Source organism: Pelodiscus sinensis, chromosome 5 (assembly GCF_049634645.1).
Source record: "Pelodiscus sinensis isolate JC-2024 chromosome 5, ASM4963464v1, whole genome shotgun sequence".
Classification (NCBI taxonomy): domain Eukaryota; kingdom Metazoa; phylum Chordata; order Testudines; family Trionychidae; genus Pelodiscus; species Pelodiscus sinensis.
In genome coordinates this window covers 21879385-21904653 of record NC_134715.1, presented here as the reverse complement: position 1 = coordinate 21904653, position 25269 = coordinate 21879385, and the positions used below count along the sequence as shown (strand labels likewise).

The 25269-nt window shown below is 42.3% G+C and overlaps 1 protein-coding gene across 1 annotated transcript in view; it reads left to right on the top strand.

Moving 5' to 3' along the window:
* Nucleotides 1-25269, top strand: part of STPG2 (sperm tail PG-rich repeat containing 2) — a 472111-nt gene that overhangs the window by 214610 nt on the left and 232232 nt on the right. The window contains exon 11 of the mRNA XM_075929635.1: nucleotides 14627-14792. Within this exon, the coding sequence (XP_075785750.1) occupies nucleotides 14627-14792 (166 nt within the window). The remainder of the gene's footprint in view (nucleotides 1-14626; nucleotides 14793-25269) is intronic.

The following is a 25269-nucleotide window of genomic DNA, read 5'->3' as shown; positions in this document are numbered from 1 at the left end:
GCAGTAGCATAGATCTACTAATTGACTGGAGTTATTCCTGTTTTAAACCAATGCAGAAGATTCAGAACTTTTGTTTTTGGTCTGCAAACTTCCAAGAACATGTATTATACTGGAAAAATAGTTATTTTTATTAGTATTATTACTTTTAGCCAGCTTCAGGAGGTAGGCGAATTAGTCTGTACAGGATAAACTTCAAAAAAACAACTAATAGTCTGGTAGCACTTTAAAGACTAACTAAACATGTAGATGGTATCATGAACTTTCGTGGGCACAGCCCACTTCTTCAGATGACCAGAGTGTTGGATGTCCCGAACCAAAATAAATAGGGGAGAAAGGGGAGGGGGAGAAGGAAAATATAGGAGGGGGGAAACAAGAGGAGGCACTGGATATAAACGGGGAAAGCTGAGCTGGAATGTAACAGGAAAAACAAATAGTCTATAAGCACCTGAAGGGTGTGTCTAGACTACACCTCTCTGTCAACAGAGAGATGTAGATTAGGCACGTTGAAATTGCTAATGAAGCTGGGATTTAAATATCCTGTGTCTCATTAGCATAAACCCGGACACGGATTTTTTTTCGAAACGGAGTTTTTTTGAAAAAAAAATGCAGTCTAGATGCGGATCTGTCGAAAATAAGGCCTTTTTCAACAGATCTTGTATTCCTCAAAAAATGAGGTTTACAGGATCTGTCAAAAAAGGGTTTATTTTCAACAGATCCGCATCTAGACTGCTGTTTTTTTCGAAAAAGCTCCATTTCGAAAAAAAGCGATGGCCATGTTTATGCTAATGAGGCATGGGATATTTAAATCCCTGCTTCATTAGCAATTTTGATGTGCCTAATCTACATCTCTCTGTCAACAGAGAGGTGTAGTCTAGACACACCCAAAGACTGGATAGTCAAAAGAGGCAGATAAGAACCATTAGTAGGCAATTAGAGTGGAAGAGTACTAACACCAGATACTATACAGACAAAGAACCATTGGCACCTTCATTGTTTGGTAGGCTGATAATGTCCCAGCCATCCAGTATCTTTATTTAGACCATTAGCATGAGTATCAAACTTGTGAATAAATTGTAGTTCCAGTCCTTCCCTGTGTATTTGGCTTGTGGAATTGGTCTGTAACAAAACAGCCACTTGAAGATCTTTTAATGAATGCCCAGGCAGATTGCAGTGTTCCCCAACAGGTTTTTGTATGTTCCTTTTACGGATATCTGATTTGTGTCCATTAATTCTTTCCCGTAGGGACTGTCCAGTTTGTCCTATATATATTGCAGTGGAGCATTGCTGGTATTTGATGGCATAGATTACATGCCTGGATGTGCAGTTAAATGAACCTCTGATTTGGTAGCTTATGTGATTGGCTCCAGTAATGAATACCATCATACTAATGGTTTAGATAAAGATACTGCGTGGCTGGGATATTATCAACCTACCAAACAATGAAGGTGCCAAAGGTTCTTTGTCTGGGTAGTATCTGGTGTTAGTACTCTTCCTCTCTAATTGCCTACTAATGGTTCTTATCTGCCTCTTTTGACTATCCGGTCTTTAGGTGATTATAGACTATTTTTTTTTCTTGTTACATTCCAGCTTGGCTTTCCCCTTGATAATTCTATACCCACTGCCTCTTCTTGTTTTCCCCCTCCCATTTTTTTTCCTTCTCCCCTATTTATTTTAGTTCTGGACATCCAACACTCTGGTCACCTGAAGAAGTGGGCTGCGCCCATGAAAGCTCATGATACCATCTACATGTTTTGTTAGTCTATAAAGTGCTACCAAACCATTTGTTGTTTTTAAAATTTTACTTTTAGCCAGATTTACATACCAGTACCTGAATACACAGATACATTAAAAGTACTTTCATTAGACATATCTCTTGAAAGAATGCCAAAATAGTAATTTTCACTGAGACTAGAGATTAACTAATTCCAGTTTTTGTGTGTCAACTTTTAAACTGTTTTTATGGATACCTTCTTCTGAAGGTTCTTTAGTCTTTTTTGGAGGAGGGAAGGGTAATAGCCTTTGAAAAGAATTTGCTCTTCAAAGCTATTTTCGCCTATGTGGAGCTCCTGGAGAGGACCTTGATATGTCAATCCAGAGCTGTCCTTAGAATTTATGGGGCCTTATGCAGTGTTGTTAAACTGGTACCTCTATACCTGATAGCAGCCTGGGTGGGCAATGACAGTTTTTAGAGATGTGATTTTATAATCTTCAGCAACACACTAATGAAATATTACAAAGCAAATTTTAAACTTAGGCTCTGTTTACTAGCACAGTACATTCAGAAACGGACAGTATATACCTGGGAGTTCCAAATGCCTGTTAAATGGCTCCATTACTACTTGAATGGCTGTTTCACAGGCTCAGTGCTCGGCTAATAGGTCTGGCAGGCTTTTTCACTTTTAAGTTAACCAGTTTCTTTTTGGAATTAGACTCCCCAGGCTATAGCAACCATAGAAAAGGGATAGAAGAAGGCAAGTGTTGTTGGACATTAAGTCCTAGTGGTGACCCATATTTTCAGGTACCCTACACAGCTGTGTATTCTGTATAAGGGTAAGGATGGTCCTAGTTGTGGTCATCAAAGATCTGTTTTCAGAAGTAATGGCAGTTGCATTTGCTGGAATAGGATTATCCAGGCTATTATTGCTTATGTGCGTTTTTGTTAACTGAAGGACAGGTACATTTCCGTCCAACTTACTTGAATTAGGTACGATGTAGCAATACCCATTGCTTCATTTACTGATCACTTTGGATAATATTCTGATAGCCTTTCTCCTTTTGAGCAGCAGCTTACTCAAGAGGTATTTCCAATTAAATCAGTGGAGTTACTCACAAAGATGCTACTCGGCATATAAAAATGGAAGAATCTGGTCTCAGTGAAAGGTAAAATCTGTACAGCACCTAAAGGTTACTTGAGAAAGTTTCTGTCTGTCTCTTTTCTCCCCATTTTTCCCTACTCATGTATACTAAGCATGTAAGTTACCATAAAGGTGATTTAATTTATTTCTTCCTCCCACCCAAAACACTCTTATTTTTCCATAGGTTTCACTTACTTTTAAACTTTTTCTTTCTGCCGTCTATCTACTTCCATGGTCACATGATTACCAGTGCCAAATTTGACTTTTGCACCTCTCCTGCTCTGGTACTTCCATATCTAGCCCTAGTCCTACTTGCTGTCATAGTTAGAAGCTTAATTCCTTGGGTGCACACTGATTACATATGCTTAATTCTGTCCTTACATCCTCAGTGGCAGTAGATAAATGTAAGAATTCAATTACATTTATTAGAGTTGTCAGATTCTACTAATAACTTGTGTGAGACTCCAAATAAAAACCAGAATTGACTTGCCACTGCATTCTTAACATTCCCCTGAATGGGAGCATTAAAAAGAGTGAAATGATTATAAAATATCTGATGTCCAATGGTGGCTTCTCAAATAAGGAATTACTAGATCAAGGTAAAATTTTTCAGGCAAATAGTTCATTTTTCAAAAAATGCAATCTCAGTTGATCTGAAACTGAATTGAGGCATTAGTTTGGGCTCGGAAAAGTTTTTTCAGCACCAGATCGTAAAACTTTTCATACGTGCCCCGCATCTACCATAACGTTTTGCCCAATTGTTAGGGAACTCGGTGGTAGGGCTGTGTGATTTGGAACTCAGATCTTTACCATCCCACGTGATCATGATTAAAGTACCAGGCTTTAGGCTATTCTCAAGTGTATTACTCTCAGTCTCTCCTATTGAAGTTTTCCATTTTGTATAAATGTCTAATTATTTATTACAGCACAGTCTTGAACTCGCTTCTCTCCCTTGTCAAATGAGTGCCATGTCCACCCAGTTATTGGCTATTAATCTCCTCTGTTGAGACAGTTCCACTTTATATTCCTTGGAACAAAGGGAGTAAGAACAAGAATGGCTGTTTTGAATGGTGACTAAGGCACTTACCTGGGAGGTAGCAGATATGGATTCAAATCTTTTCTGTACCTGATTCAGCAGAAGTAAGCATAAAATTCCTTGTGAAAGAGAAATTTTTGACTCCCTATGTCAACTCACAGGGCCATGGCCAAACAGGATTATAGATTCACTTCAAGACAGAGTCGATTAGGGATAGTTGCTTTCATTAATCTTACTACATCACTACTATTACAGGCTTAATACTGCCAGATGGTTACACAGCTACTGCAAAGTAATACGTCAGTAAGCACAAGCGGAGCAATACGTCAATAAGAACAAACAAGCAAACAACAGGCACTTGGAAATGCTTACGCACCTTTAGTCTGTGGGGAGTCCCAGTCCGGTCACCTCGCACCAATCCACAGTGGACGTGGCTCCAGCTGGGGAGATTTAGGACACCCGTCTAGGTCTGGGTCCCTGGTGAGACTCACCAGACATGGGACTCCCTACCCTAGTTATACTACAGTTGTTTACTGGGTGTGCACGTACTGGCCCAATGCCACTCTCAATGTTCCCTTGGAGCTGAGAACCGAGGTCATGTTATTTATCCCATACTCTGCTCTCAGCTAGCAAGCATAGGAAGTTGCGGCTGGTGAAGGCTGTCTTATAAAGAACACCTGATATTTTCACCAGAGGGCTCATGGCTGGCCTAGAGGAATACAAATTTAACCCCTGCAGGCCTACATATGGCTTTTTATGTGACACCCTGAAAGAAAGAATCTGGGTTTAGCTGGCTATTCAATCACTTGAGACAGTGTTGCTGGATGTAATTTTGCAAATGCAGTGGAGAAGAGAATCTCCCACTGCCATCATCACACCACTGAATTTTAAGTATCATTTGACTTGGCTGCACATGTTCAATGGGTTGCAATGTTAGAATGTGTGAATGGTGACAGGTGATAACAATTAATTGGATGCTTAGAAGGAATTCAGTTAATGACACACAAGCAACAGATTGGGTTGCTGTGCTCACGTCTTTTCCCCTGGAGAAATCTGAAATCAGTTTGGTCCTCTGGTCTTCATGATTAGAGTGCTGAAATAAGTCTTTTATCAGGATGAAAACATAGATGACACTACACCTCAAACTCAATTTAGAGATGATCTGATCCTAATGAGGATTTAAAAATTATACCTTTAATTTCCTGTTTTAGTTGTAAATGAAAAACAGATGTGTGCCCACTTATAAATGAGCACTAGGAATAAGTTTGTGGTTGCCATGGTGGCCACAAGGCAACCTAAAAAATGCCTTGCCTGAATAGACGTTGAAGTCACTTAGAGCAATAACCCTGGATAACTGCAGTGATAGATTGGACAAAAAATTGGGTTTGCTTTAATTGAAGTTATTTTCAACTTTTTCCCATTCCAGGATTGTAGCAGGTGGTGAGTGTACTCTAAGCGCACATCTAGACTACCCTGGGCTTCCGAAAGAAGATATGAAAATTTGGCATTAACTTACATATCTTCTTCTGATCCCTTTTTTGGAAGAGGTTTTTCAGGGGAAAAAAAGCAGTCTAGATGGGGTTTTTCACACATCTTCCCCCTTTTTCGAAAAAACTTTTATTCCTCAAAAAATGAGGTTTATAGGTTTCTTTCAAAAAAGGGCGGGTTTGCGTGAAACCCCCCGTCTAGACTGCTTTTTTAAATAAACTCTTCCAAAAAAGGGATCGGAAGAAGATATGCAAATTCACACCGAATTTGCATATCTTCTTTCGGAAGCTGTGGGTAGTCTAGACGTGCCCTAAGTCAGCATGGATGCAAGATGATAACCTCTGACATGCAATCAACATGCCTTTCTGCCTCTCTTGGTTGATGTTGCATAATTACTACTTTAAAGATATATCTTAAATTATATGACTGAATTAAGCTAAATATTAAAATGTGTGCTCAAAAAGTGTGTACCTGCCCTTTATCATTTTGGATAGATCAGTATTATCCTGTTAATGTTTATCTAAAAACTACTTGTAGGACTGGTCATATAGTTTGTCAGGCAGAGGAAATGGTCTTTGAGGTATGGAGAAACCCACAATTGTAATGGTTTAGAGCCAATGACCAGGTGAATTTGTTCTTCTGTTGCCTCATAGGGTAAGGAATCAAGCTGCTACTGTGTGTTTCCAGCCAGCTTTTTTCTCATTATGCCAGGTGAACACGGCAGAGTAGGAGGTGTAGTTGCTATGGCAAACAGGAATGTAGTCTATGGCTCTAGCAAAACCTGCTGGGGAAAAGGGCTGTATATATAAAAAACTCCAACAGAGTGGGAAAAAGAACTGGAGGCAGCAGAAGGGGTCAGTAATCTCTCAAAGAATAGGCAAGTAACCCACTTGTAAGTTTGCTTTTTCTGTTATATGCAACTATGTATAATTAAAAAAAAACTTTGTAAGTCTGAGAAGGGACCAGGCCTGTTTAAGAAAATGACTGGGAAAGAAAGCCAATGGCATGGGAAATTAGTTCTGTTATAAACATACAAAAAAGCCCACTAAGGTTGTGTCTCATTATTTTGTTTGGCCTTCTACATTGTTAGATATAATTATAGATAGAAGGTGATATTTGAGAACGCGTTTTGAGAGATGCAAATAGAAACAAACAAACAAATATATATATATATATATATATCTTGCAAAATCACAAATTCAGTTAAAATAATGGAAGAATTCATATGCTGAAGTATAGCAATTCTTGTTTTATAATACTTTTACATTAAGGTACTTCACATTCATGCATATATTTTAAATAAACATTAAATCATCAAAGATACAAGTTTTGTGGCTTTTTGGAATTCCCACAGAGTTTCTGATGCATCAGAGAAAGCCTAGAAAAACATTGTTCATGTATTTTCAGGAAATTCTATGTCTGAATGATACATTTTTCTCCATTACCCTCATCTGAGGCATATAAAGATTCTTTGTGGGAAATTGGGATTTTTAACCTAATGCAGGGGCTTGTGTCTGTTGCTTTCCCAGCCACGTGAATTTCAGAAGTTAAGTCCTAACTTCATCAGAGTCACTGACAAAACTCCTTCTCCTTTCATTGTGGCCAGGCTTTCACCCCAGAACAACTGTAGAGGCAGGTTCCATTGAACATTGATTCCCAGTGTCTCCCATTTCAGTCTTATTCAGGCAAAGGAGCAATCATTTGAATGAGCATTATGTTTCCCATACTACAGTGAATCCCTATTTTTGGTCTGTCTGTTGACTCTAGCTGGGACCATATAATCTGCTGGAATGACTAATAGAGATATACCTCTGGAACAATTCCCTGTGTAGTTTCAAGTGAGGACCTGTACAGCGCCATGCTAGAAAAGAGACTATGCCTGTGTAAGAGTAGGGAAGAGACAAGAAAGAAGTTCTGGTTAGCCCCTTACTAGGTCCCAATTGTTGATGTGTCTCTGGGATCTCTCCATGTCACTTGGGTGTCCAGAGGGGTCTTTCCTTTACTCATTGTAATCTTTAGGATAAAAAGAAGTGGACAGTCATATGTGTGGTCCTGGGATTTTTGGTCCTTTACTGCGTCTCCTGGGTTGAATTCTAATATTAAGCAGACTGGTAGGAAGATGCTGTGTTATTTATTCTGTGGGATGTTTGAGTATCAGCCAGCCAAGGAAGAATTCTAACTGTTCAAAGAACAGCCTGCTCTTACGATAGGGTGTGTCTGGAATTATTGGGCATTCTCAGTATGTAAAACTCATTCCCATGAATTTAATTGCAGATATAATATAAGGCTGGGTGTATATGGGAAGATGCCTTTGCTGGCATCTGCAGAATATCTAATGTAGCATTGTGCAGATGTTAGAGAAAGAGGTCACATCTCCCTTGGAATTGGAGGGGATAGAGGAGGATCTCCCTTATGGCATTTATCCAGTGGTTAGGGACCTCTGCCAAATTTCCCTATCTATGTGATACAGAGCAGAGATTGAATGTGGATTTTTTACATCCATAGTGAGTGTCCTAAATCCTCTAGGCTATAGAGCTATTCTCGCTTTTTCCCTTGTCTGATGACTATTCATTGTCATTCATAGGTTCAATTCATAATGATAATGAATAGTCTTTGGGTTGAGATAGAGTGAAAGCTTGGAGGCTGGGCAGTTAGGGCACTTACAGAGGATGTGGGAGATACAAGTCCTTCCCTGAACTACTTGAGGCTGAAAGGGAAATTCAACCTTGTTCTCCCACATCCTGGGTGTATTCCCTTACCATGGGTTAAATCTTATAATGGAGCTCCTCCTCCTTCCCCACATTTTGTGAATCTGTAGTCTTCCTTTGCTTTTGGCAAATTCCCAAAATTTAAATTTAAATTTTTGATTTATTGACACACTGAAAATTTGAAAGTGTTTAATTTTTTATTTGATCCAAAAAAAAACTTATTTTGGAATTGTGAATGATCCAAAAATATGTTATTCACCCAGTTCTAGAAGCTGATGCCTTCTTAATAGAGAAGATATCTTCATAAACTATTACAATATGTGTACAAGAGAAGAACAAAACAAACCAACAATAACATCCTTTGAAACCCAAGCACAATTATTTCTAAATGGAATATTTTAACTTTCACATGAAAGAATATCTGCTGTATAAGGCTTTTAAATTATAAAACTTTGGTGTATATAATATTTGATATATTGTTTAGACTTATTATAATCATTAATAATTGTATTGCTGTGCTGCTGATTAAAATGTAAATACAGGAGCATAGCATTAAGGGTTTATAAATGAGTAAGAGTAAATATTTTAGCTTAATTGGAAATTACCAAATCTGAAATTAGGAGATTCATCTTGTACAATAAATCTAATAACCCTCTAACTAGAATGAAATAAGAACCCTTGAATTAAAAATAGGTGAACACAGAAACGTTTTATCACTAGTTACAGTGTTACATAGAAATGTTAATATTAATGATCTTTGAAAAGATAAATCAAAACTGATAATGTGAGAGAGGCTTTCCTGCTACTCACTGTAGAATGAAAGGGTGGTGCTGCTGCCTTCCTTATAAGCTATTGGCACTCACCTGGGATTTTGTGATCCAACTTCAATCTTCCAAATCTAATCTGGAGAAGATATTTGAATTTGGGCCTCCCACATTGCAAGGGAGCATCCTAGGGCTAGGGCAGGGGTGGGCAATAATTTTTGAAGGGGGACCACTTTGTGAATTTCAGAAGTGGTCGCAGACTGCCCTGGAAAGGGTAGGGCCTCGGACAGAAGAGGTGGGGCCAGGAAACTTTGAGTGCTCTCCTACCCACAGACCTTAATTGACCCGGGGAGGAGAGAGTATGTGAAGTCTTTGCCGCCCCATCCTGACAGGGGTGCCCGGCACCTAGAGAGAACCATCAGCTGTTTTAAACAGTTGGCAGTTCCCTCTAGGCACCATGCGCCCCTGGCGGTGTGAGGAGACTGCCTATGCTCCCTCTGCCCCCAGGCGAGGGAGGGAGGGAGGGAGGGAGGGAGGAAGGAAGGAAGGAAGGAAGGAAGGAAGGAAGGAAGGAAGGAAGGAAGGAAGAGAAACCATCAGGAGAGGGGCCAAAGGGATGCTTCCTCTTAATTCGGGAGGCGCCTCGCCTCCCCTCTCCTCCCCGTGCCTCCTAGCTGCTGGGAAAGGGTGGGGAAGTGGACATAGTCTCTGGCTCCCTCGCCTTACCAGGAGTGTACAGTTGCCTCAGGTGCCACACGCCCCTGGCGGGGGGAGGAGACTTTGCGCACTCCCCCACCCAGGTCTCAATGAGCCTGGGGGCTGGGGAGCAGCAGGGTGGCCACAGGCCAGATCAACCTACTTGGCAGGCCAGATCCTTTGCCCACCCCTGGGCAAGGGCATGTCCTGATGTAGGTATATCTCAGACTCTCCTGTGAAAGCTGTTCCACTGTGTATTAGAGAAAATGAATTATTGGCACAAGGACATAAACTTGTCACTTTTTCACTAAATGAGTTCCCTAATAACCAGGCTATAGAATAGTAATAGAGAGGTAGCCGTGTTAGTCTGATCTTGCTAAAACAGAAGGAAAACCTATGTAGCACTTTAGACTAACAAGATGATTTAATAGGTGATGAGCTTTCGTGGGCCAGACCCACGTCCTCAGATCATATTCTGGAAGAGAATTGGCATGACCATATATACCAAAGGAATAGAATGAAAAAAGTGGACACCTTTGTGACAGATTCCTGGGCGCGAACACCCCCCCATTCCGGGCGGAGCCCTGTGAGCCCCCTGCCTGTCTCTGTTTCTCCCCAAAGGCGGCCCTATGGGTGTGAGCTCTTGCCCTCCAGTCCGAGGACGGGGCCTGGCGAGTCCACCGCCTGTTCAGTCTATGAGACCGAAGTGTCTCCTGGGCACCTTGGGTCTTCCTATGAAGACCTAGGTGGGTCCAAGGCCACCACTAATGCCAAGGGAGGAGGGGTTTGGGGGACCCGGGCCCTCCCTCTCCACCGGGTCCCAACCCGTGGCCCTAAGGGTGGGGTTTGCTCACCCCGACCCAGCTGATGGGGATCTAACCGGAAGCTCGCCAGCCCACGGGCACCAAATGCGCTCTTCCCTGGGTTGCTTCCTAACCCCCTCCGCCTGACCCCGTTCGTAGGGAAGTTCCCCAGGTCCTACTGCTGCTTTGTCCTCCGGCTTCGGCCTGGCGGGATTGCTGCCTCCCGAGCTCCCCGGAAGCTCCTCCGGTCGGGCCGTAGGGGAGTCTCCTTGCCTGCCACGGCGAGGGTCTGACTCTGCACTCCCCCCCCCCCAGATCTCCCCTGGGCCCAGTTTAAATGGCCCGCCACCGGACGTCATGGGGCATCACTCCACCCCTTCCATGTCCCTCTGCTCCGGTGCACACTGCCCGTGCGCCGGACTGCCGTTCCTGCGGGCTGTGGCCGCCCAACGGAGGCATGGTCCCAAAGCCCGCCGGCCGTGCTCCCTCTGCCTTCCTGGCTGCCGCTTCTCGGGCGGACGGCCAACCGGGCGGTCCCCGGCTTCAGTGCGGGCTTTGGCGAGCCCGTCACAACCTTATTAAACTGACAAATCAGAAGGTAGGGTGAGGGGGTGGGAGGGAGGGCGAGAATAGCTATTTGAGTCAATGAATGGCTAATCAGGGGTGATAAGTGGAAAGCTATCTTTGTAATGCTTAATTAGCATCTTTGTTAAGGCCCATTTGTAAAGTGTCAAATTTAAGGATGAAAGAAAGTTCTGAAGTTTCCCTCTGTAATCTGGTGTTAAAGTCTCTTTGAAGTAAGATTCATGTAGTAAGGTTGTTTTTTTCACTTCCCTTTCCCCCTACCCCTCTCTTTCATGGAGTGTGTGCTGTGACTGGCAGGTGGAAACAATTGACTTCTAATTAAAGTTTGAATTCTAGAAGCCTCTGCTGATTGGCTGAGCCTTGGTAGGGGGAGGGACTTTCAGGCAATCCAGGGTTTTATAAAGCAGTGAGCAAGTGCTGGCGAACAGGTGAGTGCTAACAGGGAGTTTAGAGTGGGATTTTGGAAGGGGAGAGAGAAAGGAGGTGAGGTTCTCTTGCCTTTATTTTTAAATCCTTTCTTCAGGACAGCACAGATGGATGGTGATAGGTCTGCTGTTGTTACCTGCACAGCGTATGCCATGTTTGTCTTCTTCCCGGAAGAAAGAACGGATTTCATCTGCACTAACTGCAAGCTGGTCGCCATTTTGGAAGAAAAGATTAGAGGACTGGAGGCCCAAGTGTCGACCCTATGCTCGATTAGAGAGGATGAAGACTTCCTGGATAGAAGGCAGCGTTTAATCCCGCAAGCATGGCAGGCAGAAGAGCTGGAGAGGGCAGTACAGGACCAGGAATAGAACTGGCAGCGTGTAACTTCTAAAAGGGGAAGAAGGCCAGTACGGGAATCCCCAATGCTATAGAGGTAAGTAATCACTTCCAGGCTCTCTCCACAGGCTCTGCAGTGGTGAATGCTTTGGAAGGGACCTCACAAGGAAGAAACCGCAAGGGAACAACAGCAGTGATGTTGTGGTTGGTGTCTACTACAGACCACCGAATCAGGTGGATGATGTAGATGAGGCTTTCTTCGGACAACGGAGAGAACCTTCCAGGTTGCAGGCTCTGGTTCTCGTGGGGGGACTTTAATCACCCTGACATCTGTTGGGAAACGAATACGGCAGTACACAGGCAATCCAGGAAGTTTTTGAAGAACGTTGGGGATAACTTCTTGGTACAAGTGCTGAAGGATCTGACCAGGAGCCGTGCGCAGCTTGACCTTCTGCTCACAAACAGGGAGGAACTAATAGGGGAAGTGGAGGTGGGTGACAACCTGGGAAGCAGTGATCATGGAATGGTAGATTTCAGGATCCTGACCAAAGGAAGAAAAGAGAGTAGTAAAGTACACACTTTGGACTTCAGAAAAGCAGATTTTGACTCCCTCAGACACCTGATGGGCAGAATTCCCTGGGATGCTAACATGAAGGGGAAAGGAGTCCAGGACAGCTGGCAGTATTTTAAAGAAGCCTTATTGAAGGAACAGAAAGAAACCATCACGATGCGTAGCAAGAGAGGCAAACATGTAGGAGACCGGACTGGCTTACAGGGGAAATCCTTGGTGAACTTAAGCACAAAAAGGAAGCTTACAAAAAGTGGAAATTTGGACAAATGACCAGGGAGGGGTTTAAATATATAGCTTGAGAATGTTGGGGGGTTATCAGGAAGGCGAAAGCGCAATGTAATTGTGACTGGCAAAGGATGTGAAGGATAACAAGAAAGGTTTCTACAGGCATGTTAATAAGAAGAAGGTGATCAGAGAGGGTGTGCGGCCCCTACTGGATGAAGGAGGTAACCTAGTGACAGATGATGTGGGGAAAGCTGAAGTACTCAATGCTTTCTTTGCCTCTGTATTCACGGACAAGGTTGGCTCCCAGACTAATGCGCTAAGTGACGCAAGATGGGATGAAGATGGACAGTCCCTGGTGGGTAAAGAACAGATTAGGAACTATTTAGAAAAGCTAAACGTACACAAATTCATGGGTCCGCACGTAATGCATCCGAGGGTACTGAGGGAGTTAGCAAATGTCATTGAAGAGCCTTTGACCATTATCTTTGAAAAGTCGTGGAGATCGGGAGAGATCCCGGATGATTGGAAAAAGGCAAATGTAGGTGCCCATCTTCAAAAAAGGGAAGAAGGACAATCTAGGGAACTGTAGGCCGGTCAATCTTATCTCGGTTCCTGGAAAAATCATGGAAGGGATTCTTAAGGGATCCATTTTGAGGCACTTAGAAGAGAGGAAAGTGATTAGGAATAGTCAGCATGGATTCACAAAGGGCAAGTCGTGCCTGACCAACGTGATTAGCTTCTATGATGAGGTAACTCGCTCTGTGGACATGGGAAAGTCAGTGGATGTGATATACCTTGACTTTAGAAATGCTTTTGATATGGGCTCCCACAATATTCTTGACAGCAAGATAAGGGGCAAAGGGGCATACATTATAATATTTAGCATATCTGGCACATAAATACTTTGCAATACTGGCTACAAGAGTGCCATGCAAATGCCTGTTCTCACTTTTAGGTATCATTATAAACAAGAAATGGGCAGCATTATCTCTTGTAAATGTAAATCAACTTGTTTGTGTTAACAACTGGCTGACCAAGAAGTAGGACTGAATGATTTGTTGATTCTAAAGTTTACGTTGTTTGGTTTTTGAGTGAAGTTATGCAACAAAACTATATTTGTAAGTTTCACTTTCATGAGTAAGCAAATGCACTATAGTATTTATATGAGGAAAATTGAAACGTATTTCTTTTATCATTTTTACAGTGCAAATATTTTAATAAAATAATATAAAGTAAACACTGTAGACTTTGAATTCTATTTTGTAATTAAATCAATATATAAGAAAACATAGAAAGGAACCCACAAATATTCAATAAATTTCCATTGGTATTCTATTATTGTTTAATAATGTGTTTAAAACTGTGATTAATTGCAATTAATTTTAAATCACAAATAATTGTTTAGTTATTTTCATGAGTTAACTGCAATTGACAGCCCTAGTGATTAATTAATTAATGGGGGCTTTCATCCCATTACAAATTATTGCTTTTTTAAACTAGCCCTCTTCTGTTGTAGTCTTATAATATTGAAATATATTTGTAGCAATCATAAGGTAAGCAATGTTTGTTTGATTGTTATAATGTTTGTTAAAATTAAATACTTAGGCTGTGTCTACACTGGTGCAATCTTGCACAAAAGCGGCCGCTCTTGCGCAAAAAGTTGCCTGTCTACACTGGCCGCATATTCTTGTGCAAGTACTGTAAACTGACGTTCTAATGTATGAAATCAGGGCTTCTTGCACCAGAACTCTGATACTACCACTCAGGAATAAGCCCTTTTGCACAACTGTTCTTGCGCAAGAGGCCAGTGTAGACAGGCAACATGAATTTCTTGCGCAAGAAAGCCCCACGGTTAAAATGGCCATCAGAGCTTTCTTGTGCAAGAGAGCATCTACACTGGCATGGATGCTCTTGCGCAAAAGCACATCTCTTGTGGAAAAGCACATGCCAGTGTAGACGCTCTCTTCTGGAAGAGTTTTTGCGGATGAACTCTTCCACAAAAGAGTTTTTGTGTGTGAACGTGCCAGTGTAGATGTAGCCTTAGTGTTGCAGAGGTATTGTTATATCTTGCCACAATGACTGAATTCTGGGTTATTTCAATTGACACTTTTCTTACTTTCTTTAATATTATAGGAAGTGCCACCCCCAGGCTCCTATGAGGTTCAAAAATCATTTGAGAAATCACATAGTAAAAGCATCTACATGCCTCCCCGAACCACATTGGCTAAAAGAAAGCATTCCTCTTTTCTCAGTGCAACACCTAGAAAAAATTTACCCACTACTGACAAAAACATACCAGGTAAGTAATTTCTTTCCTATAAAAACTGTAATTTGAACAGCTAAAATATTATTCTATTTCTTGAGAATCATTCCAAAATGTTAGTGTTAAATTATTGAAGTCAAGTGGTCTTAGATTGGGATTTTCAAAGGAGCCTAAGGAAGTTAGCCATTTCCCCCGGTGTGCAAATCTGAGCCATAATGTCAGTCATCCAGTTGAGTGACGGGTAAGTAGAAAGAAAAAAAATCAACTCATGTTTAAAATATTTCATTCAAGGTAACCACTTCTGTATCCTTTCTGAGACGAATATGAGGCTATCTGGTCAAATGGAAATTAATTAATGAATTGATTAATGAAATAACCAATGTGGTTGTATTTTAAGACTGTGCTTGTGTTGTAGCTATGATTTTTCCAGGGGTATGTCTACACTACAAAGTTAATTCGAACTAACAGATGTTAGTTCGACTTAACTTTAATAGGAGCTACACATACAAATCACTAGTTCGAACTTAATTCGAACTAGCGGAGTGCTTAATTCGAACTAGGTAAACCTAATTCTACAAGGACTAACGCCTAGTTCGAATTAAGTAGTTCGAATTAAGGGCTGTGTAGCCACTTAATTCGAACTAGTGGGAGGCTAGCCCTCCCCAGCTTTCCCTGGTGGCCACTCTGGGCACCACCAGGGAAACTCTTCTGCCCCCTTCCCGGCCCCGGAGCCCTTAAAGGGGCACGGGCTGGCTACAGTGCCCGTGCCAGGTGCAAGCCTGCCAGCACCCAGCCAACAGACCCTGCACCTGGCACGGCACGAGCCAGCCACCCGCTGCCACCCAGCCCTCCGTCTCTTCCCGGGACCAGGCTGGCGGTTCCCAGGAGCCTGCCTGGGGCTGCAAGAGGCGGGCGCCCCCCTGGTCTAGTGCGGAGATCGTGGACCTCATCCACGATGTCCGCACTAGGCTTAGGAAAGTGGCCGTCTAGGACAGGAGAGCTGCCAGCCTGGCCACCCAGGAGCAGGTTTGCATGAAAATCAGGGTGGTCCAGTGAGACCCCCAACCCTGAGCCCTGAGCTTAGAACATAAGAATGGCCGTACTGGGTCAGACCAAAGATCCATCTAGCCCAGTAGCCTGTCTGCCGACAGCGGCCAACACTAGGTACCCTGGAGGGGATGGACTGAAGACAGTGACCAAGCCATTTGTCTAGTGCCATCCATCTCCAGCCTTCCACAAACAGAGGCCAGGGACACCATTTCTACCCCCTGGCTAATACCACTCCATGGACCCAACCTCCATGACTTGATCTAACTTCTCTTTAATCTCTGTTCTAGTTCTAGCCTTCACAGCCTCCTGCAGCAAGGAGTTCCACAGGTTGACTATTTGCTTTGTGAAGAAGAACTTTCTGTTATTAGTTAGAAGCCTGCTACCCATTAATTTCATTTGGTGTCCTCTAGTCCTTCTATTATGGGAACTAATGAAGAACTTTTCTTTATACACCCTCTCCACACCACTCATGCTTTTATAGACCTCTATCATATCCCCCCTCAGTCTCCTCTTTTCTAAGCTGAAAAGTCCCAGTCTCTTTAGCCTCTCTTCATACGGGACCTGTTCCAAACCCCTGATCATTTTAGTTGCCCTCCCCTCTCCCAGCCTCTCTCTTTCCCTCTCCCACCTCCTTTTCCCAGTCTCCCCGAGTTTTGTTCAATAAAGAGAGTTTCTATTTTTGAACACACGTGTCCTTTATTTTGTACATCAGGAAGGGGGGCTAGGGAGGGGTAAGTGGAAGGAGGTGAGGGAGGAATGGGGTACGAGCCCACAATGGGGAGGACTGGGGTGGCCCTGCAGGCTCCTCGGGGTGGAAGCTCTCCTGCAGCCCCCCAATTGCCCCCAGATGGCAGCCTGCAGCAAGTGCAGCCGGTCTGATGGCCGAGTGCTGTGATGTGCCAAGTGTGGGCACTCAGGGCACTTCAAGCCATGACTGCTTTGCAAGCGGGGAACCCCTGAGAACTGTCTGTCCGGGGTGGGGGTCGGGTCCCTTTAAGCACAGCCCTCGGCTAGCCTGAGACAGCAGCTCCATGCTCTAAATCCTAATCTGATGTCCTGCCGGCACTAGTTCTGGCCATCCTTAACCTCGGTTCAGGGTCCACTCAGTGTGGACATGCTAATTCAAATTAGCAAAATGCTAATTTGAACTAGTTTTTAGGTCTAGATACACTAGTTCGAATTAGCTTAGTTCGAATTAACTAATTTGAATTAAGTTAGTTCGAATTAGTGCTGTAGTGTAGCCATACCCCAAGATATGAGAGAGACAAAATAGATAAGGGAATATCTTTTATTGGAGAAACTGCTCTTGGTGGAAGGTACAAGCTTTTGAGTGACAAAAAAAAAAGTTCTTCAGGTTTGGGGAAGAAAGCAGTGTTAAAAATGTTAAAAATATTTCATTCAAAGTAACCACTTCTTTTAGCCTTTATGAGAAGAATATGAGGCTATCTGGTGACTTTTTACTGGTCAAATGGAAATTGATTAATGAAATAACCAATGTGATTGTATTTTAAGACAGTGCTTGTGTTGTAGCTATGATTTTTCCAAGATATGAGAGAGACAAAGTAGATGAGGGAATATCTTTTATTGGAGAAACAGAAGGTACAAGCTTTTGAGTGACAAAATAAAAAAGTTCTTCAGGTTTTTAAGAAAATGCCTATTTTATATTTCATTTTCTTCATGGCGACTCTGACTCTTTTTAACATGAAGATTTTTTTTGCATTTAAAAATATAGATCTTGTTTATTGCATATGGGGCAGATTTGATTTCCTTGTCAAACCATTGACTTATCCTTACTACTGGTTGGGTATGAGAATGTTTAATAGTCTACATAGAATCATAAGGCTGGAAGAGACCTCAGGAAGTCATAGAGTCCAGCTCCTTCTCCAAAGCAGGACCAATCCCAACTAAATCAACCCATCCAGGGCTTTGTCAAGCTGAGACTTAAAAACCTCTAGGGATGGAGATTCCACCACCTCCCTGGGTAATCCATTCCAGTATTTCACCATCCTCCTGGTGAAATGGTTTTTCCTAATATCCAACCTAGACCTCCCCCACTGTAATTTGAGACTATTGCTCCTTGTTCTGCCATCCGTTACTACTGAGAACATCCTCTCTCCATTCTCTTTGGATCCTCCCGTTAGGAAGTTGAAGACTGCTATCAAATCCCCCCTCACTCTTCTCTTCTGTAGACTAAATAAACCCAAAATATGCTGCACATTTGTTCAGTAAGATAAAGTCACCTAGTTGCTTATTTGCAGGAAAAAAAAATTGTAATCTGAGTCTCGGTAATCATTGCAAAAGGGGTTGTAAATTCACCTTTCCATTTTGTGATGTGGGTTCCTGCTTCCTGGGAAATGCATGGCCTCAGCCAGTCAGTTCATCTCACACAGATGATCGAGCAAGTATCAGCTGAATATAACTTTTAAGTAATTAATAATTTGGGCTAGATTTGAAAAAAATAACCTGAAGGTGAAAGAGAACACAAATGAATGAGGACAGATAGGGATGGATTTGAAGTGGCAGGCTGCTTCTTTATTAAAATGTAAAATAGGCAAATAGTGATCATCTCCAGTCTTCCCAAACCAGGCATTTAAGTGAATTCAGTAGGGGGGTTGCTGGGCATCTCTCATATAATCCATAACTCAAGGTAGCTCTCTTCAAGAGAGATTATTCCCTAATCATAACTCTGGTCATCTGAAGAAGTGGGCTGTGCCCACGAAAGCTCATGATACCATCTACATGTTTTGTTAGTCTGTCTATAAAGTGCTACCAGACCATTTGCTTGCTGTTTTTTTCTGTAACAGACTAACTTGGCTACCCCCTGAAGTTCAAGAGTTCAGTTTGCTCAGCTGAATCATCTTGTTTTCTCCCTTGCAAAGGAGACAGAAGGTACCAAAGAAGGATCCCAGTCTGCAATGACTTCAGGACTTTTTTTCCATAGGACTGGGATCTGCCAGCAAAATCCAATATCTTTTATTTTCTGGTTGCTGGCTTTATGGTCTTATTCCCACACTGGATCCCATCTGCAAGTTGTGACAAGCTAACATCATACAAATTCTGAATATTACATTTTTAAATGATGTTCCTAAATTCTAACTTAACTGGGCCTCCATGAATGGTGTAGAAGGCCTGTGAAACTAGGGCTGGGCTTTAAATAAATGATTTGGGGGCAAGAGCTAATTTCTTTACATCTCTCTGGTTGGGCAGTAGGGCATTCAGGGGGAGGAGGGACCTGTCCCTTTGTACTCTCTCTTTATTCTAAAACCATGTGTCATCTTGCAAATATAATCACATTTCCCAGCCATTAAGATAGTGGGTGACAAAGTCTTGCATTTTTGCTAGCCATTGTATTCTGGTTCCCAAGTTTCTGCTTGACATGTGACACCTTCCATCACAAATTGTGAGAAAATGGCACTATAATTTAAAGAGTAATTTTGAGGTAATAAGTAATTATTTTTAAAAAATGCAAGAAAAGTGGGATAAGTAGTAAGAATTTATTTAAAGCTGTTCTAGAAATGTATTGACAGTCAGTGGTCAGAAAGTCTGTGTTTGTCCCGGAATCCCTGAATAATAAGTTTGGATAGAAACATTTTATCTTACTTTCTTTTTTAATAAACATTTAAGACACATACACGCTGTCCAATATACTACAAAACCTACATGCAAAACTCATTGAGGCCCCAGTCTTTTTACAATGTTTGCAATAATGATTACACGAGGATGCACTTCATTTTGTAGCCTATGTTAACTATTATTTTAAACCTCTTTCCAGTATTTTTCAAGTTCTAGTAAATTTTGAAATTGTTTCTCAGTAAAAATTCCAACATTAAAGCATGAGTTCACTATGGGATTGATAATGAGTGTATAGAGCGTTTCACTTTCAGATTGTTTTTGCAAATCTAGCCCAAGTTTTTAATAATTTAAAAGTTATATTCAGCTGTTACTTGCTTAATCATCTGTGTGAGATGAGCTGACTGGCGGAGGCCATCCATTTCCCAGAAAGCAGGAATCCACATCACAAAATGGTCACCATTGTCAATAAACTACACTTCTGGTGGTGGTCTCAACAGAGGCACCAAGGATTGCTTGGAGACAGAATTAATAGACCTGTTATTACCTTTTTGAGGCAATGTGATGAGACAATATAAAAGAGCATTGTCCATGATTTTATGGTTATATAGAGGATTTTCAGTCTCTGAGTTTCAATCTGATAACCTTTTTTCAAATGGAAAAGTTTCTGCTTTCTCCCATAGAGCCATTATTTTGTTTGTGGATTAACAATAATGATTTGCAGTTCTGCTTTTTCATTTAACAGATAGTACTAGTAAATGCTGCATTTGACTTAGCAAAAATAATTTGCTGTGTAGTTTTAGATTTTCAGCCATAGCAGTTACTAGCAGTTTCTAGGGCTATGTCTACACTACAAGGAAAACCGGCGGAACGTCCACACCTCAAGCATGTTTTTGCGCAAGTAAATCAATGGAACAGAGGGCTTTTGCTGGTAGAGTTATTGCTCTCCCCACAAGGAATAACTCCTTTTTGCACTACAGCTCTTGCACAAAAAGGCAGGTGTGAGCACTCTAAAGGGATTTTTGTGCAAGAAACCCCTATCAGAAAAAGCACAGGTGATCTGATGGCCATTCTGTGAACAGCAATCAGAGCTTTCTTGTGCAAGAGTGTCCATGCAGTGCGGATGCTCTTTTGTGCAAAAGCACATTGCTTTTGTGATGTGCTTTGAGGTGTGGATGCACTTTTGCGCACAAAGTTTTTGTGCAAGAACTCTGCAGTGTAGACTAAGCCTAAATGTATTATAACATAGTGCAAGTAATTTCCAAGTGTTTTACAATTACCTCCAGTATGCTTCAACAATCACGGTAAAAATTAAGGTGATAGAAATGTAGCCGTGTTATTCTGGTGTAGCTGAAACAAAATACAGGACTATGTAGCACTTTAAAGACTAACAAGATGGTCTATCAGATGATGAGCTTTCGTGGGCCAGACCCACTTCCTCAGATCAAGTAGTGGATCAAGTTAAGGATCAATGCCCACAAAACAGATATTAGACAGGATCACAAAGAAAAAACAGTTTCTTGCCATTTCAACCAAAAAGGACACTGTCTCAACGACTTAATTACCTGCATCCTGCTTCAGAAGCCTTTTAAATCTGCACTTGAAAAGGAATCCTCTGAACTGTCATTCATGCTAAAATTCGACACTCTACACGTGGGTCTCAACAAAGACCCCAGTTATCTTACCCATTACAAAGATAGCTTCCCCAATTATCACCTCTAATACCATTAGCTCACAGACATTTACCTTCCCTCCCCCGCATCCTCCTTCAATTCTGAAATTTGATTTGTCCTTTTCATATGTGTTCTCTTTTTTTTAATTGTATCCTTTGGCATATATGGTTGTGACTATTTTCTTCCACTACTTGATCTGAGGAAGTGGGTCTGGCCCACGAAAACTCATCATATAATAAACCATCTTGTTAGTCTTTAAAGTGCTACATAGTCCTGTATTCTGTTTCGGTAAAAATTAAAGTAGTTAGCCCATTTTTCTGACGGTGGGAGGAGAGATAGATTGGGTGTTTCTTGGTGAGAATTTCAAATAGTCATTTTGTCGAAGACTGTGAGTCTTTGTTGGCTTTAGAGCACTGCACCTTGTTCTGATTCATCAATCCAGAACTTTTAAAAAACCAATGCAGTGCTGTTAACAGCAACAGGAGAAAACATAAGATATAGCCAAGTTTCTAAGCTTTCAAGAGAAGTCAGTCAGAGGTGGGTTTGGTGTTACCAGCAGAATGAATTGTGAGCACTCATGCTAACCACGAGTATGAAATGAGGTTTACCGGAGCGATCGACCGCGTCTAGACTTTCGCGCTGTGCCGGATCACCTGATCGTCGGCACAGTGCAGTAGCCATTTTTATTTTAATGAAGGGGGGGATTGTTTAAATCCCCGCTTCTTTGACTATGACGAATAAACTATTTTACATGGCTCCGTCGACAGAGCCATGTAGTCTAGATGTAACCTCTGTGACACAAGTACAAAGTTCATGATAAATGAGGTTGATGACTGGCTTTTTTATTGGAAAAATTAAAAAGTGAAGGTCATAGCCTGGAAAAGGAGATATATCTTCAGAGTTATAGAGAAATTTGCTAAAAAAATGCAAAAATGCTACAAAAAGTAGTCAGGTAATTTTACAATAATGCAATACTAAAGATGCAAAAATTGTAAGAAAGCATATGTAACGTGTGTGTTTCCTGAATTGATCATGAAACATTACTTAGAGTACTTGTAACAAAGCATTGCTATGGAGGATATGAAACTCCAGTGGTCTTTGTACCTGCATTGGTATTGAAGAGAAGTGTTAACTAATGCACCTGACAAATGAACCTTCACATTTTGTGAAGTTGTTTAGAATCCAGGGATGGATGGTGCTGATCAGGGACTTTGGAAGATATTAAGCCTTCCCAAACATTAGTTCTATGGATGCTTCAGGACTTCTGCGCTTGGAGAGACTTAGGTTGAGTCTGTGACTCACTAGATAGCATTTTGTCATGAAACTGCTGAACTTACCAAAACTCCTTTTGGCTTTTGTATTCCCTCTCATAGGCCATGTCTGCTCTAGGGAAAAATGTTTTAATCATTGTGAAGTACAGTCAGAAAAGTAATTAAAATACTAGGATGTCTGTCATCAACCCACTCACCCACAAGAAATCAGGAATGCTGTTAAAACTTGATACTTCTCCACCCTTCCCCAGACAATCAGCTGGCATTGCATCTCTCCTTTCTTAGAATCATAGAACTGGAAGAGACCACAGAAGGTCATCAAGTCCAGCCCCCTACTCTAGGCAGGACCAATTCCAACTAAATCAACCCGGCCAGGGCTTTGTCAAGCCGAGACTTAAACACCTCTAGGGATGGAGACTCTACTACTTCCCTAGGTAACCCATTCCAGTGCTTCACCACCCTCCTAGTGAAATAGTTTTTCCTAATATCCAACCTGGACCTCTCCCACCACAGCTTGAGACCATTGCTCCTTGTTCTGCCATCTGTCACTACTGAGAACAGCCTCTCTCCATCCTCTTTGGAACCTCCCTTCAGGAAGTTGAAGGCTGCTATCAAATCCCCCCTCACTCTTCGCGTCTGCAGACTAAACAGACCCAAGTCCCTCAGCCTCTCTTCATATGTCATATGCTCCAGCCCCCTAATCATTTTGGTTGCCCTCCGCTGGACCCTCTCCAATGCGTCCACAACCTTTTTGTAGTGGGGGGCCCAGAACTGGACACAATACTCCAGATGCGGCCTCACCAAAGCCGAATAAAGGGGAATGATGACATCTCTGGATCTGCTGGCAATGCTCCTCTTAATGCAACCTAATATGCCATTAGCCTTCTTGGCTACAAGGGCACACTGTTGACTCATATCTAGCTTCTCATCCACTGTAACCCCCAGGTCCTTTTCTGCAGAACTACTACTTAACCGGTTGGTCCCCAGCTTGTAACTATGCTTGGGATTCTTCCGTCCCAAGTGCAGGACTCTACACTTGTCCTTGTTGAACATCATCAGATTTCTTGTGGCCCAATCCTCCAATTTGTCTAAGTCACTCTGTACCCTATCTCTGCCCTTAAGCGTATCTACCTCTCCCCCCAGCTTAGTGTCATCCGCAAACTTGCTGAGGGTGCAATCCATCCCCTCATCCAGATCATTAATAAAGATATTGAACAAAACCGGTCCTAAAACCGAACCTTGGGGTACTCCGCTAGAAACTGACCGCCATCCTGACATCGAGCCATTGATCACTACCCGCTGGGCCCGGCCTTCTAGCCATCTTTCTATCCATCTTACCATCCATTTATCCAATCCACACTCCCTTAACTTGCTGGCAAGAATATAGTGGGAGACTGTATCAAAAGCCTCGCTAAAGTCAAGGTATATAACATCCACTGACTTCCCCATGTCTACCGAGCGAGTTACCTCATCATAGAAGCTAATCAGATTGGTCAGGCACGACTTGCCCTTCGTGAATCCATGCTGACTATTCCTAATCACTTTCCTCTCATCCAAGTGCCTCAATATGGATTCCTTAAGGATCCCTCCCATGATTTTTCCAGGAACCGAGGTAAGATTGACCGGCCTATAGTTCCCTGGATCATCCTTCTTCCCTTTTTTGAAGATGGGCACTACATTTGCCTTTTTCCAGTCATCCGGGATTTCTCCCAATCTCCATGACTTTTCAAAGATAATAGCCAAAGGCTCCACAATGACATTTGCCAACTCCCTCATTACCCTCGGATGCGCTAAGTCCGGACCCATGGATTTATGTACATTTAGCTTTTCTAAATAGTTCCTAACCTGTTCTTTACCCACCATGGGCTGTCCATCTTCATCCCATCTTGCGTCACTTGGCGCAGAAGTCCAGGAGCCAACCTTGTCCGTGAATACAGAGGCAAAGAAAGCATTGAGTACTTCAGCTTTCCCCACATCATCTGTCACTAGGGGTGTGTCTAGACTACAGGGTTTTGTTGACAAAAGTGGACTTTTGTCAACAAAACTATACCTGCGTCCACACTGCCTTTGAGTTATGTCGACATAACATCGACAAAACTCAGCAGTTTTGTCGACATATGTAAACCTCATTCTACGAGGAATAACATCTTTTGTTGACAGAGTTCTGTCGATAGAAGGCATTATTGCATCTACACTGTCCTTTGCGTCCACACTGTTATGTCGACAAAGCAGCTTGCTTTGTCAACAGAACTGGATGTAGTCTAGACGCTCTTTGTTGACAGAAGCTTTGTCGACAGTATCCGTCGACAAAACTTCTGTCGACAAAACCCTGTAGTCTAGACGTACCCTAGGTTATCTCCTTCATCCATTAGGGGCCGCACACCCTCTCTGATCACCTTCTTCTTTAAACTCCTCCCTGGTCATTTGTCCAAGTTTCCACTCTTTGTAAGCTTCCTTTTTGTGCTTAAGTTCACCAAGGATTTTCCCTGTAAGCCAGTCTGGTCTCCTACCATGTTTGCCTCTCTTGCTATGCGTCGGGATGGTTTCTTTCTGTTCCTTCAATAAGGCTTCTTTAAAATACTGCCAGCTTTCCTGGACTCCTTTCCCCTTCATGTTAACATCCCAGGGGATTCTGCCCATCAGATCTCGGAGGGAGTCAAAATCTGCTTTTTTGAAGTCCAAGGTGTGTATTTTACTACTCTCTTTTCTTCCTTTGGTCAGGATCCTGAAATTTACCATCTCATGATCACTGCTTCCCAGGTTGTCACCCACCTCCACTTCCCCTATTAGTTCCTCCCTGTTTGTGAGCAGAAGGTCAAGCTGCGCACGGCCCCTGGTCGGATCCTTCAGCACCTGTGTCAAGAAGTTATCCCCAACATTCTCCAAAAACTTCCTAGATTGCCTGTGTACTGCCGTATAGGTTTCCCAGCAGATGTCAGGGTGATTAAA